The sequence below is a fragment of the Myiozetetes cayanensis genome, unplaced genomic scaffold, assembly GCF_022539395.1.
Source record: "Myiozetetes cayanensis isolate MyiCay16 unplaced genomic scaffold, myiCay2020 scf47, whole genome shotgun sequence".
Classification (NCBI taxonomy): Eukaryota; Metazoa; Chordata; class Aves; order Passeriformes; family Tyrannidae; genus Myiozetetes; species Myiozetetes cayanensis.
Window position 1 is genome coordinate 69,080 of NW_026087709.1, and position 15,045 is coordinate 84,124.

General features: G+C 54.0%; 1 protein-coding gene across 1 annotated transcript; it reads right to left on the minus strand.

Moving 5' to 3' along the window:
• Positions 1 to 3,674: 3,674 nt before the first annotated feature.
• Positions 3,675 to 14,951, minus strand: RACGAP1 (Rac GTPase activating protein 1). The gene is made up of 17 exons (XM_050330989.1): positions 14,881 to 14,951; positions 10,481 to 10,569; positions 9,754 to 9,956; positions 9,281 to 9,417; positions 9,012 to 9,081; positions 8,757 to 8,810; positions 8,284 to 8,361; positions 8,052 to 8,169; positions 7,783 to 7,910; positions 7,288 to 7,452; positions 6,818 to 6,913; positions 6,424 to 6,622; positions 6,056 to 6,161; positions 5,678 to 5,810; positions 5,154 to 5,289; positions 4,817 to 4,925; positions 3,675 to 4,564 (listed from the first exon to the last, which is right to left on the minus strand). Exons 2-17 carry the CDS (start codon positions 10,563 to 10,565, stop codon positions 4,489 to 4,491), a joined length of 1,893 nt encoding a protein of 630 aa, XP_050186946.1. The 5' UTR covers positions 10,566 to 10,569; positions 14,881 to 14,951; the 3' UTR covers positions 3,675 to 4,488.
• Between the last annotated feature and the right edge of the window lie 94 nt (positions 14,952 to 15,045).

Sequence of the window (15,045 nt, forward strand, 5' to 3'; positions counted from 1 at the left end):
TCCTCCGCCTTTTTTTCCACGCACTTTGCAGAGTCCTCTGTGCCTGAGGCTGGCAGGACCTCCCTGCTCACCCACTGATCACCACCAGGCTCTGGGAATCCTCCTGCCAAGCGGTGCTGGGCTCAGGTGCTCGGGCATTCCAGACTGTTCCTGGCAGATCCCACCATCCCTCAGCTTTCCTTTGGGGTGGAAGAGCCTTTGCCCCCTTCCAGCGCTCAGATCCCTCAAAAAACGAGCAGCTCGAGCTGGTCCTGCCCTGCAGAAGGGAGAAAACCCCTGTGTGATGGAGGGATTGAGGAAAATCACATCATTATGAAAAAAAGGCACTGGAAACGGGACCAGCCAGCAGTTTTTAGTGGGATATCACTTGGGATGCCAGCACATCCTGCACCATCTCAGCTGCTGAGAGACCCCGGGCATCCTCCCCCCACACAGCCTTTCCCAAAATAACATCCCTGATTCCTCATCCCTGTGAAAAAACCAAAAAGGATGGAGGGAAGATTGTCCCAGATTTAAAATGCCAGGGTTAGCCTGGCCTGGGCAGGGTTCATTTTCCTCTCAGGGTTTCTGTTCCTCCTTGGAGTTACCTGTGTGGTGACTCCACAGGTCCCCTACCCCAACATCCCTCCTGGATCATTTTGCCCTTTGACCCCAGCTCTTCCCACCCTCCCCAAAATTGCTCCAGTTTCTTTTTTAACCCTTTTTCTCCCTCAAGACTGCAGCACAGCAGGGCTCAGCCAGGGCACAGTGGAGGGGGAGGCCCTGGGTGACCCACAGGAGGGGTGGAAGGTGGTTTGTGACTCACAGATCCCCCCCTTGGCAACCTGGTCTCACTTTTTGGGGTGTTTTGAGTGCTTTTAAATAAAACCCACCCATGGACAAGGTTTCTCTGGGCAGTTCTGAGGTTCCCAAGCCCTCCTGGTGCTCCTGACCGGGGTTGTGCTGCTCTCCCTGCCCCACACCAGCCCCTTTGGGTGCTCTGGAGCTTCCCAGCCCCGCTGAGCAGCGAAAGGCTCGGGGTTTATCGTCCCATCAGAGCAGTTGGGAGACAGTTGAGTGTCTCTCTGGGCACTGATAGGGGGGGAAGGCTTTGCTCTGGCAGATAAAGGGGCCCCTCCCTGAGGAGCCAGGAGAGGCCGTTGGGTATCAGAGGGTCCCCCAGACACGCCCTGAGCACGTGTGGGGTGCTGGGGCCTCACGTAGGCACGGGGCAGTTAACTGAACCCTCGCTATCATCCGCCTCCCTCTCCCTGGGATTGCTTCTCCTGCTGATCAAGCCCTTGCAGAGACCTCCTTGGCTCACCAGGCTGTAAACAAGACAGTCAGATGCTCGTGGGGTTTTTTTTTGGAGGTGGATTTGTTCAGGGCAGGCGAGCACTTCAGGAAGGTGTTTCAGCCTAAGATTTTTTTTTTTTTTTTGAAAGGCTCAACAGTTGCTTTTTCTGCCTGAGCAGCTGCCCAGCTCTGGCTGCAGGTTATGGGAGAGCTTCACAAGCATCCCTGGGAGGTTCTGGGGAACCAGGAGTGTCTGGAGTGCAGCTCTTCCCTGCCAGCTCCAGGTAGAGCTCCCTGAGTCAGCCCAGGGCAGAAATCCCATCTGGTGGTTCAGTGTCACCCCACGCTCAGGTATCAGCAAAACAGAACGCCCAGATTACCTTTATCCAGGGGAGTCAGTGGCTCCAGTTCCCAGGAAGAATCAGGGAGCGTCTGAAAACGAGGAGGGCGAATATTTGAGGTGAGGCAGGGACTGCTTTTGCAGTTCACAGTTTCCGAGTCTATTATATAAAAACTTATTTCATTTTGAACTCCGTTTTCATTTTAAACTCCCCCGAGTTTCCTGGGCCCCTCTCAGCTCCATTCAGAGGGGGATGAATGCCCTCCCCAGGCATCTCACGCTCTCTTGAGTCCTGCCCCGTTTCCCCTCCATGTTTACACCCGCTCCTCCAAATACAGATTTTTTTTAATTTATTATCTCATCCAAATCAAGGGGGCGGGGACTGGAACACTGTTTAAAAAAAAAAAAATCCAGAAATCCAAAAAGCGGCTCAAAAGCATCACTGCCGCTTGCGGGCTGGGGAGGGAAGGGCGGTGCAAGCCCTGTGTCATCCGCGGGGATCCTCTGCCCTCTGCTGGAACCCGGCCCTGCAGCACCAACAGCCCTTTTCCCCAGGAATTATCGCAGCCTCCGGGTCTCAGGTGCAGTCGGGAGGGCCACCCTGGGCACTCCACGGGCAGCAAGAGCTTCCTTTGTTGGCACCTTTTTTTTTCCTGGGAAGGATCTTCCCCTCGTTCCCTTTTAGACCCCTGTTTGCCTCTCCTGAGCAGCTCAGTTTGGGCTCGTGAAGATGATTTATCCCTACAGACCATGTCAAGTCTCCACTCCATGGATTATCCCTGGATCATCTCAGTGGAAGGGGAGTGGATTCTTTTCCAAGGCCTGGAGGGGTTAAAAAGACCCAACCTGGTCCGAGCCCTTCCCGTTCCTTGGTGGGGACTTTACAACTCACAAGTGTTTTTTTCCCAGCTCTGGGCCAATAAAGCAGGATTTCCTTTCAATCAGCTCGTCCTTCGATCAGCTTCATTTGATGTTTTGAAGTCAAGGACTGTTTCCAAGCCATCAACAAAATATTTGTTTGGTTTGGTTTTTTTCCCCCCCCTCTCGGCCTCTCTTTCGCTTTTCCTTCCCCCCCTGGTTTTATCTCCCACAACACCAAGCCCTGCCTGCACTTCCCCTCTGGCTGCTGGTTGGCAGTTTGCTCACTTGCTGTTATTTTTGACTCCCATCCAAGCTTTGTATGATATTAATAGCTGTTTCACAGAACCGGAATCGTCCTCAAACCAGCCCTAATTTTAGCAGGAGAAGGAGCCAAGAACCTCTGCCGAGCCCTGGGGGACTGGAGCTGGGAATTTCTCCTCCCCCCAGCTCTGCCCCCAAAGCCCAGGGAGCCAAAACACCCCAACCCAACTCCCTCAGCCCCATCCCGTGAGCCAAAAGGCACAGAGAGATGCTGAAAGAAGGTGCTGACATGAGGATTCAAGAATCAGACATTGTTGGGTGCCTGATTAATGCCTCAGTGTAATCAAGGCAGAGCAATCACTCATTGTTCATCCAGCAGTGCTAACAACTAATGGCCAAATTACTCTTTTTCTATTAAAGGTTGTCAGTAATGGGAAAAAATAAACAGGGAAGATGAAAGCATCTGCCCCACTCCTCCAGTGATAAATTCTCCTCCCCCCCTTTGGCTGCTGCAGTGACTCATCAGCATCCTGAGGGGGGAAAACAGCCATGGGTTGTTTCTTCTTTGCTGGGAGGAATAGGATTTAAGGCTGATGGTTCTTCTCCTTCTCTGTTTAGAGTCCATTTGGGGCTGGTTTTTTTATTTAAACATATTTTGTACTCCAGGAAAGAGAAACACCCCAGGCCACCACACCCACCCTCCCCAGGCTATTCCAGCTCCTGGCACAAGATTGGGGACCAAACCTGCTGTTCTCCTTCCTCCTCTGGACTCAGGACCACAGGCCATGATCCTGCCCCCAGCCAAGGCTGCCAGGTCCCTCAGCCCCAGGGGCAGGAGCTCCTCAGGACACACCCCGGGCCCTGCAGCACCACAACCCCCCTTGTCTGGGGTAAAACTGCCCAGCACAAACTAAAAAACAGAGCCAGAGAACAGAGCTGTGGGTCATCAGGAATTTACTGCACTGCACAGTCAGGACAGTTTTACCAGAGCTCAATAAAAAGTCACTTTGGAAACTCCTGTGTGTTCCAGGTCTTTTCACACAGCCCTGGGCAAGGTCACAGGTCCCCAGGGGGGAAAGAAGGGACTGCCAGTCCCACTGCTCCCTCTCCTCCCCATCCCCAGCCCTAATCCATCGAGGCTGCCCAGGAATCCTTTGGGTTTGCATCTCCACACTCCTCCAAAAACTTCCCCACTTGTGAACAAAGTGTAGGAAAGGTTCCTTTGGAGAAGCCTCAGCCCCTGGGGAGCTTCACTGAGGAAGAGAGGCTTTTGCCCACCAGACCGATCCAACACTGCCATCCTCAGGATTCCAGCTGCACAACCGGCCAGGTGGGAATTGCAGACTGTGCTGATGGAAAAGCCTGGAGTCCTGACAAAGTTTGGGGCAGTGCTGTGCCAAGAACATCCCGTGGAGCCTTAAAAAAACCCCACCCAGCTCAAAATTGCTTCACACGGGGAGCAAACCAGGTGTTAGTGAAAGTGTCAGTCAGTTCCTCTAGAGCTTTAATGATTAAACACTGAACAAACCCTGCTCATTACGGCCTCCACCAGCTCTGCATTCAGCACAGCATCAGGGAATAAAAATACATTGCACAATAAAATCCCAATAAGAAGTCTCAGTTAAGCTGAAAGATAAAAGAAGGCAAAACATCTGAGTACATAAAACTGCCGGGGAGGGGCCACGGGGACAACCTGCACTTGTTGGACTTGTTGGTGTGCAAATGCCAGGACGAGACCAGCTCCCAGGTCCTCACTTCAGCATGGGAGAGGCAAAGAAGTTCCCCTGATGCCCAAGCTGGGTGGTTGACTTGCTTTTGCTCCCAAACCTGAGCCAAGAGAAACAAAGAAAAGCCAGTTTGGAAGCTGGGATAGAGGTCCACTGCTGTCCCTTTGCTAGGGGACATTCACCCAGGTTTTACCCACCCCCCAAAAACCACGTGTCCATCAACCATCACTCAGCTATTGCTGCCACAGCACTGCTTCAGGGAGGGTTCTGCTCCCACAGCTGGGCCCACAAGTCTATTTTCAGTCCTCCTTGAGCTGCCCTGCAGTCACTCCAACAACCCCCTGGCACTGACCTGGGAGTGGTTTTGCTGAAGGTGGACCGGACCCTCTGGGACAGGGAGCTGGACGATGGAGTCTTGGAGAGCTTCTGCTCCGGGGTGGTGAGGGGTCCCAGGATGCTCACTGCCAAGAGAGAGGCACCAAAGTGAGCGCTGTGGGCACAGCTGAAGCTTCCACTGCCGTGCAGGGAACGACCAGACATTCCCCAGGGTCTGTCAGAAACACCAGACAGATCTGGTGTTTGCTTTTCCCTCTTGCTCCGTAAGGCAAGCAGGAAGGGCTGGCTCTGACAGCCTCCCAGACACCTTGGATTGAGGGTTATTTTAATAACAGAGCAGAACCCAGGGCTACCTTGAACCTCAGGTGTCTGGGGGGTGGAGTAGGCATTGACATTCTCGATGACATGTGCTGGGTCGATGTTTTCCTGCTCCACCATCATCAGCTGGCTCCAGTAGTCCATGGGCAGCAGCAGAAGTCGCTCCACGACCTACAGAGACACCTGTGAGCTGCTGATCACAGAGATCACCTCGTTCCATCCCCTGCCATGGGCAGGGACACCTTCCACTGAGCCCAGCTTGCTCCAGCCTGGCCTGGGACACTTCCAGGGATGGGGCAGCCACAGCTTCTCTGCCCAGCCTGTGCCAGGGCATCCCCACCTTCACAGGGAAGATGTTTTTCCCCCATATCCCACCTAACCCTGCCCTCTGTCAGTCTGAAGCCATTCCCCCTTGCCCTGTCATCACATGCTCTTGCAGGAAGCCCCTCTGCAGTGCCAGGAGCCAGCACACAGCTCTGACAGCAGCCAAGCATCTCCTCAGCTCCCTCTGGCAACTGGAGTTCTTTAAAGGGGCTGATTTCACCCAAACTGGCCCTACCTTGGGCTGCCTCTTGGTGTCCTGCAGGAGGGTCACGGGGTCAGGATCAGGGACCGCGTGGGCGACGATTGTGGGGCCGAACACTTTGGCCAAGTTGGAGATGTCCATTTTAGTATCAGGGCTCTGGGCCACCCTGTGTGAAAAGGAAAGAAGAAAGAATGTAGCTCTCCCCCTTCACTTATCATTACAACTCCCTCATCCCACACACACTTCAGCCTCTGAATGAGGGGTTTTTTTCCCAGAGTGAAGATTTTAAATGCTCTCAAGGGCCAATTAGGGAAAGCAACATCCCCCTCTGAGAATCACAGAGTGGTTTGGGGTGGGAGGGACCTCGAAGATCACCTGGGTGATCCAACCCCCCTGCCCAGCACAACAGACCTCTGCAGGTGGACCATGAGGAAAGCCAAGGTGTCCCTGTTGGCCTGGGGAAGTTCTCCAACCGCTTGGTACATAGCAGCAACACTGTTATCCTCATCTGGGATTTCTAGGGGGGGGGGAAGAAAAAAAAAAATAAACCCAACATTTAGACCTCAGAAAGTGGTCCAAGAAGCTGCAATATTCCCCTCACAGCCACAGCTACCCCAAGAAACGAGGCAGCCAGAAAATTCCCCACACCACTGTAAGAATTTTGTACCCTGCCCACCTAAAACTCTGTGGAGGGCTCCACAGAGCACCAAGACCCGCTGGCTAAACCCACAGCCACCAAAAAGCCAGAGAGCTGGAGGTGCCCCAGGGCAGCTGCTCACCCGCAGCTTCCATGAAAACCTTGTTTAACCGGAAGGTGAGAAGGGGCTCCTTGAGGCTGCGCAGGAAGTCCTTGAGGAGGCCGCAGATGGCGTGGATATCGTCCACCTTGCTGAGCAGGGGGATGCTCTTCGCTCTGAGGAACTTCTCCTTCAGCTCCCTCACGGTCTTGTCGCAGCCAGAGACGCGGTAAAGGCCGGTCTGTGGGCACAAAGAGGCGGGAGATCCACTGATGTTCTGCCACCCCCACCTCCTCTCCACACCTGAGCGCTGCTGTTGCTCCCTCAGTCACCCGTGATCCACGCCATAAATAAGGGATTTGGGGGTTAACAACTTGCTTCCCTAACACCGCAACCCGTTCCATTAGCGCCGTTTCACACCTCATTTTCCTTTTACCTCATGCAGCCCTCGTTGCTCGATCTCATTAACACAGTGCACGATGATGGAAGGGATCATTGGAGGAGTGGAAGGGACAAAATCCATCAAGGTCCCCTAAGAGGCAGAAGGAAAAATAGGGAGAGAGACATTCAGTCATCGAGACACGGAAAATACTCTCTCAGGGATTCACGGCGAGATCTACGCTTTGGAAGCAAGAATTGTTTCTTCTTCATCAGCCCGGAGAAGAACAACACTGCATCCATCAGCACAAGGCTGCAGAGCCTGCCTGGAGCTGCCACCTTGCCCACTCAACGCCCTCCTCGCATCACACCCCTACACCCCCTCCCTGGTTATGGAACGATGCATCACCGAGCTCATCTGCACGTTACTGTGCAGCTCTGAGCAACGGGGGGAGGCAGAGCGAGCCCCAAACCCCAGCCAACATCAGCCTGCTTGGGGTGGTGCCCTCCAGACCCACCCAAACCCACCTCTCCAATCCTGACCGGAGTTCCTGCCAGGGTCGGGATGCAGGGAAGGGGGCAGCGGTCGCGGCACTCGGGGTGAGCGACCACGCGGCAGTCCCGGCACTTCAGGGAGATCTTCCCAAACTTCACCCTCTTTCCACACGGGACACACGATTCTGGCTTGATAACCTGATGGTCCAGAGCACACAGATGGCAGAGATTAGTGCGGTGTGGTAACTCAGCAGGAGTTAAACTGGGTAATGTGTTCCCTGAGCTGTGCAGGTGACTGGTACAGGTCATGTTGACCTGAGACATAATCACAAAATCAGAATAGCCTGAGTTGGAAGGGACCCACAAGGATTCAAGTGCAACCCCTGGCCCTGCACAGACACCCCAACAATCCCACCATGTCCCTGAGAGCAACCTGACCCTGCCCTGGCACAGCTCCCAGCCTCTTGTCACACACATTTCTAGATGGAGGGAGATGCTTTTTCGGGGTCCTCCTGCCTCCAGACCCACCGTTTTGGAAACAAAGTCGTGCAGCCTCACACCCCCGTGCTGGGGGGTGCTGGAGCCGTCAGTGTCCGACTTGGATTCCAGCTGCTTGCTGCCTATGCTGGACTCGCTGTTCCAGGCCTGCAAAGGACCTGGAAGACACAAAGAGGGAGAGGTTGGCTCACTGGGATCACCCTCTGCCCCCAGAAGCACGGGAATTATAAACCATAAGCAGCTTGCAAGGTCCTGGATGGCCCCCGGCGCCGGGATTGGGGCAGGGATGTGACACCTACCGCTCTTCCTCCGGCTCCTGCGAGGAAAAGGCACAGTCTGGATGGTGGAAATGGCTTCAATGGGGCCACCATCGTTGGGGACCATCAGAGTCGTCTTTGCAACGATGGATTCATTGGCCTGTGGTGACAAACACGCTGTTGGTGACGGGAATAGAGACGGGACACGGGAGTTTCCAGTGGCCCTGCAAAGAGGGAGGCTGAGAACACCCAAACCCAGCTGGGACCACCATACCTGGTCTGCTGTGTTGCTGATGGACCTGGATTTCTTCTGAGGACCTGGTGGGCCTTCAGTGAACTGCCTGGAGGAGCGCTGAAAAGAGACAGTTCCTTCTGGTTTAGGAAGCAGCAATGCTGTTAACTTGGTGTTATACTGGCCCCGGATAATTAGAAGGACTGAACACTTAATGAACCTGTGGTGTGTGCAGACAAGCCCTTCAGCGGCACCCTGTCTTTCATGGCAACCTTGAGGCTGCCATGAGGAATCAGGAGGCCTCAAAAACGCTGCTTTTTTAAAGTGATTTTCCTAGCCAGCTTTATAATTGAGCTCAGAAAAAAAGAAGAAACCCAACCTAAGAAAGGAGAAGCAATAAAATAAGACAACAAACTACACACACACAAAAGAGAGCAACTGAGGTGACAGATGGTGGCATTGTGGCTGCCAGGGCGAACAATGGGAACTATTTGACGGGGAACAATTGAACTTACCCGCTTCTCCCTCCTCTTCAGCCTGACAGCTTTCACCACGGAGGAGTCCCAGTCCTGGGGGAAATACACAGCACTGGGTGAAGGTAAACACCACACAGATACCACTGGCCAGGGGTTTTTAGCCAACAGCACACTGGGGAAAGGCAAACCAGCTGAACACCCTGGTAATCTAAACACAAAGGGGCCTCTGGAGATCAACCCCCTCCCCTCAGGCTCTCCAGGGGAGGAGAACTTCAGAACGTGGAGTGACATTACCAGTGAGTCATCGGTCTTGTCGAAGCTGATGTCTGACAGAATTGAGCCAGATTCGTCTATTGTAGACAGCCTGAAAACCAAAAATTAGAAGGAAATTTGTATCGCTTTGGCTTTCAGTCAGCCGTGGTTCCAGAACAATCTCGGTGACTCAGAAGAGTCGTATTTCAAACCGGAACGAAAAGCAAAGCTGTTGACAAGGGCGCTGGATGTGGCACAGAGGTTGGATTGACACCTGACACTGCAGACAAAACGCTGGGTTTTTTTCCTACCTTTTGCTTCCTGAGCCCCCCACAGAAACCTTTGGCCTGTTGAGGAAGGCGAGGACAGACTTCTGCTCCTCGCTGAGCTGGATGCTGCCCGAAGCATCGCACATGAGCAGCTCCCTGATCAGCTGGATCTGCCGCTCCTGTAAGCACAGATACCATCAGCAGCTGGATCAACTGTGTCTAATTACTGCGAGACCCCATCTGATGCATTTCAGATAGTGGAGATAAGCTCTCAGAGCTCCTGTCAATAGATTGCAAATGGCTCAGACAGGTAATGGCAGCTCAGACAGGTAATGGCAGCTCAGCTCCAGGAGCAGCCACTCTCCTTTCCCAGATCAAAGCTGATTCCTTGCTGGTTTGTTTTTTTTTTTTCCCCTCCCCCTGATTGCCAGCCCTTATTTCCTGTTGATCAGTGCAGTTTAACCACCCTGTCCCCACACTCTCAGAGCCGAGGGGGTAACAGGGGAACTACTCACCAGCTTCTCGCAGTCCATCTCAGCTCTTTGCCTCCGTTTGATCTCCACATCCACTTGGTTGCGGGCGTGTTTGAGCTTCACGTCCAGGGCGCTGCGCTCGGCCTCCGTTTTCATCAGCAGGTCTTTGTACCTGCCCAGCTCGTGCTCCGTTTTCTGCCATTTCCTCCGATACTCCTCGAAGTTCTTGGCCAGCTGAATGAACTCTGAGGGGGAGAACAGGCCCAGCTTTAGGGGGCACAGCAGCTCCTCTGTTCACACAGAATCCCAGGATCCCTGAGGCTGGAAAAGCCCTCCAAGATAGAGAACAGCCTGTCCCCACCTTGTCACCCAGCCCAGAGCGCCACATCCAGTCATTTCTCGGACACCTGCAGGGACAGGGACTCCACCACCTCCCTCCCAGTGCCTGACCACCCTTTCCATGAGGAAATTCCTCCTGATGTCCTGGACCTCCACAACCCGCTCCTGACCGAGGAGAGGAGAACCCCCCAGCCCTTGGGCAAACCCACCCACACCAGAGACGTCCGTGGGCAATTCCATTTTGCAGACCCAGCCCTTCCTGGCAGCAGAGGAGCTGGAACACGAGACCCCTGCACAAACCCAGGGTGCTACAAGCAGAACACGGCCCAGACAAAAGTTCCACCCAGGGCTTTGCTCTCCTCAGCAACGAAAAGACCCAAATCTGACCGGTTTGAGCATCCCCAGCGGGTTCCTCGGGGACACAACTCACGGTATTCGCTTCCCTCGCTCAGGACCTCGGCCTGGCGCATCAGCTGCTCGTACAGACCCCGCAGGTTCACCATGGCAGTCTCCATCCCCCTGCCAAAAAAAACCACGGCTAAACAAACAGCCCTCCCAACACAAAACGCATCCCCAGCCCAAGGGAGAGCCTCAGAACCGCTGATTTTAATGTTTTTGGCGAGTTTTGGAAGCTGCACAAACAGAAAGAGTCGTTAAAAGCTATGTTTTGTGGAGATATATGCATTTAATTTTTTTTTTTCATAGGGAATGAAGATGCACAGCCCTCCATGATTTATGGATAACAGAGCCAGAGAGAGGCAGATCTGCCCACCTCAATGCTTCCAAAATCCACCAGTACAGCCCAGAGGCTCAGAACCCAAGGGATGAGGGATCCCAAACCCTTTCCCCTCTGGGAGGTTGCAGAACACAACCCATGCCCTGTCTACAAATAACTTGGCACTATTTAGGCCACACAAAACGCTGAAAACTTGCAGGTTTTTTAAAAGACAAAAATAGGAGCAGCATTCTGGGGAATTTTAATACAGTTTTAAATTTAGCTGCATTTTAAGTTACAGCTCCTCCCGCAAATAGCTGTTAAAATTCAGCCAGTCAGCACATTTCCCCTCGAAAAACAGCAGCAACAACGGCACAAACAGAGGCAGCGAAGGGGAAAGTTTCCAGCTCAGCAAGACAGAAATGACTTCCCTAATGCAAGAGATGGCTGGGGCACTCAGGGCAGCCCGAGATGGGAAACGAGCACCGGGAGCCGGTGCTGGAAAAGGTTGGGAGAGGAGCCAGGAGGGAACGCCACACACCAGGCCAGCACAGAAGGCTCCGAGGTGCCTGATTTCGCAGGCACAGACACCTCGGCGCTTTCTGTGTGAAGTGTGGGCTGCGAGGTGTGGGAAAGCTCTGCCCTTGTGGGCCCTGAGAGCACCGGGAGGGGGATCCTGGGCGGGGTCCGGGATTGGGGACCCGCCGGGTCCCCTCAGTCCTTCCGCACACTCACCTGAGCCACTGGTTCCTCTCAGCCCCTCCCGGTTCCCCTCAGCCCCCTCAGGATCCTCTCGGTTCTCCTCAGCCCCTCCCGGTTCCCCTCAGACCCTCCCGGTTCCCTTCAGATCCCGCCTGTTCCCCTCAGACCCTCCCGGTTCCCTTCACATCCCGCCTGTTCCCTTCAGACCCTCCCGGTTCCCTTCAGATCCTCCCGGTTCCCTTCAGATCCCGCCTGTTCCCTTCAGACCCTCCCGGTTCCCTTCAGACCCTCCCGGTTCCCTTCAGATCCCGCTTGTTCCCCTCAGACCCTCCCGGTTCCCTTCAGATCCAGCCTGTTCCCTTCAGACCCTCCCGGTTCCCTTCAGATCCCGCCTGTTCCCCTCAGACCCTCCCGGTTCCCCTCAGCTCCTCCCGGTTCCCTTCAGATCCAGCCTGTTCCCTTCAGACCCTCCCGGTTCCCTTCAGATCCCGCCTGTTCCCTTCAGACCCTCCCGGTTCCCCTCAGCCCCTCCCGGTTCCCCTCAGCCCCTCCCGGTTCCCCTCAGCCCCCCCGGTCCCCTCAGCCCCGTCCCCGCCGCCTCACCCGGGCCGCGGCTCCGCCGCTCCCGCTCCGGCCCGGGCCGCGCGCGCCGCCCCAACCGCCCGCCCCGCGCTCCGGTTTGAATCCCCCGCCGCCAGCCAATCCCCGCGGGCCCCGGCGCCATCCCGGCCTCTCACTGGCCGCGCTCGCTGCGCTGCTGAAGCCAAGCGGCCGCCATGTCTGCTGAGGGCGCGGCGGAGGGGAACGCTGGGCCCCGAGGCGTCCCCGGGATGAAGCCGGCAGGGCGCCATCTTTGCTGCTGGTGGCCGGAGCACCCACGCGTTGCTCGGCAACAGCGCGGGCCGGGGACGCCAAGAGGGCCCAGGGCCCCCAAAACCCTCCTGGGCTCCTTCTGGGGGTCCCTCCGCAAACACTGGGGCTCTTTTGGGCTGTTTGGGGGGTTAAACACTGTCCTCAGGCCGAGCCCTGTTGTTATTTTAAGCAAAGCCTGGTTCTGTGCAGGGCTGGATGCAGCCCAGGACTGTTGAACATCCCCCTGAGGCTGTTTGTTAAGTGTTGTCACTTGGAGAAATTCGACGGAACTTTTGTCCTTAAACATTGATTTGAGTACCAGCCGGTCCCCACGCCAAGGGCAAAACCCACTTCAAACCACACAAGTCCCCCCCCTACACAGGCTCTTAATATGCAAAGGGATCAACCCCAAACCCAACAGCTACACAAAGGGAATTCACATAATCACGAAATAACAACCCGCCATAATCTTTTAAATCTGAAACAAAACAGCGGGTAATTGAAGAATGGATATTAGCAATTAGAAAGCGGAACTAAATGCTCAAAACTGCGAGGTGGAGAAGGGAGTTCATAAAGCAGATTGCTCTCATCATCCAGCTGCTTTGTTGGAACTGCTTTATTTGGGGTGTATATGGTTTGTTTTAACTTAATCAATAATAATTAATTCATAGTAGATTGTAAAAAGCCTCGAGATCTTTGGGAGAATAAACATTAATGAGGCTTCCTTGAGGAAGAGGGATAAAATTATCTACATTTTATGGGGGAACAGAGGCCCTGAAGAGACACAGCTCATCCTCCAAGTCAATGGCCAAGCAAGGGAAAGGGCGTTGACCTTGATATTTGACCTCATGGCACTGAAAATCCCCCAAAAGCCTCGTTTGCTACAGAAGTTGGAGGCTGATAGTGATACCTGGCTTTGCCACGAGCCTCTTGTGCATTCCCAGCCCTTCCTGCACCCCCATTTCTGCTGAGGTTCAGCTGTTTCGGTGTCAGCCCGGGGCCTCCTGCAGCTCCTGCCTGTAATTAAATCTTCGCAGCTGAGATGTCTCCATTGGCAGATCGTATTTATAGGCAGGCGAGTTGTTTTAGTGCCGTTCCGAAGAGCTGAGGAGGCTTCTGCTCGTGAGCAAACCCTGTTCTCTTTCAAATTGTCATCTGCAATCTCGTGCCGATAAAAGAGGCACATTATTTTAGAGACGATTGCCCCCGCGGTGACTGCAGTGAGCTGCTGCGTTAGGTGCTGGGGTTGTGCTACACAAATTAGATTTTCTTCCACATGTGTGTCCTCCCAAGCCCTCCCCCTGAGTCGTGGTGGGAAGCATCAAGGGCAGCACCCCAAAAAAAAGCTTCTGAGAACCCTCCTCAAACCCATCCCTAAAACCTTGGCGGGGTTTTCCTTCCACGGGAAATCAGGTGGTGGGAGCAGAGAGGTCAGGAGCACCTTCCAGACAGAGCTTTGTTCCGAGGCAGAAGAAAGGCAGGAGGGCTGAGGGGCCTTTTTCAGGAGCTGCTTTATTGCAAAGTAATTATATTCCCTTTTGTTTGTGTCAGGAAGGGAGGGAGAAGCCTTGAAATGTCTCATCTGGGAAGCCGTTAATAGAATTTATGCTAATTTGATGATTCCGGCGATTGCTGGCGGAAGCACTTCACATTTTCAGGCAGCAGAAATTCTCCTCCAGCTCCTCCTGCAGCCTCACTTGGTTGGTCTTCTCGGCCTGCTCTCCTCCTCCAGCCACCACACCCCCTTTGCTGGGCAGCACTGGGGACACCCCAGTTGGATTTTTGCCGTTCCCATTCCGATGGGCAACACTGGTGACCCCAGGCCTGGATTTTTTTGGGGGGAGGATGGAGAGAACCCTACCCTGTGTGAGCAAAAAGCCCTGCAAAACCAAACCTCTCCCTGCCAACCCCATCCTCTGGTGAAGCTCCTCGAGCAGCAATCGCTGTGCCCAGCTCCCGTAATTAACTCTGGAATTGGAAACCCATTTGTGCAGCTTTGTGCTCAGGGGAAACCTTTATTAAGTTCCTTTTAATCCAAAACCAGTTAGAGCACGATGGTCTTCATAAACAGTCATTCAAAAAAGACAAAAAAAAAAAAAGAAAAAAAAAAGAGGGAAAAAGCAAGTGGAACTAGAAACTGTAAGACAACAACCTTTCTCCAGGGGGAAAAAAAAATCGAGAAAAAATTATCTGAGGTACATTTCTCTTGATGCATTAATACAGCACGGGTGTTAAAAAGGAATTATTCAGCAGTGTGAGGAAAAAAATCCATCAGGCTGAGCAGGGAGGGCAGCCGAGGTTTAGCCTGAGGAAGATGGACATTTTAGGGGAATTAATTTCCAATTTCTCAGGGCTGGCCCGAGCCAGAGGCATCAGGATCATCTGCTGGGTGGGAGCTGTGGGGACTCAGCCACCGCTCAGCGGGGCAAAGGATGGCCAGAGCACCGTCCTTGGGGTCTGTGAGGAGGGAAATGAGGAGCCTGTGGGGTCTGTGGGGGCTGAAGGGGTTGTGTCGGTGCCACCGGGCCAGCGACAAACCAGGCTGATCCGCGATCTCCCACCTGTGCGAACCCAGGACAATTCCTCCTTGGAGAAAGGTCCGTCCCCTCTGCTCCTCGCAGTGAAACGGTGCGCTCATGTCAGCAGAGAAGCCACGGCCTTACCCTGAACTCCTTAAAAAACAAAGGGAGTCTCTATTGCCTTCATCTGGCTTTTAATGAATGACC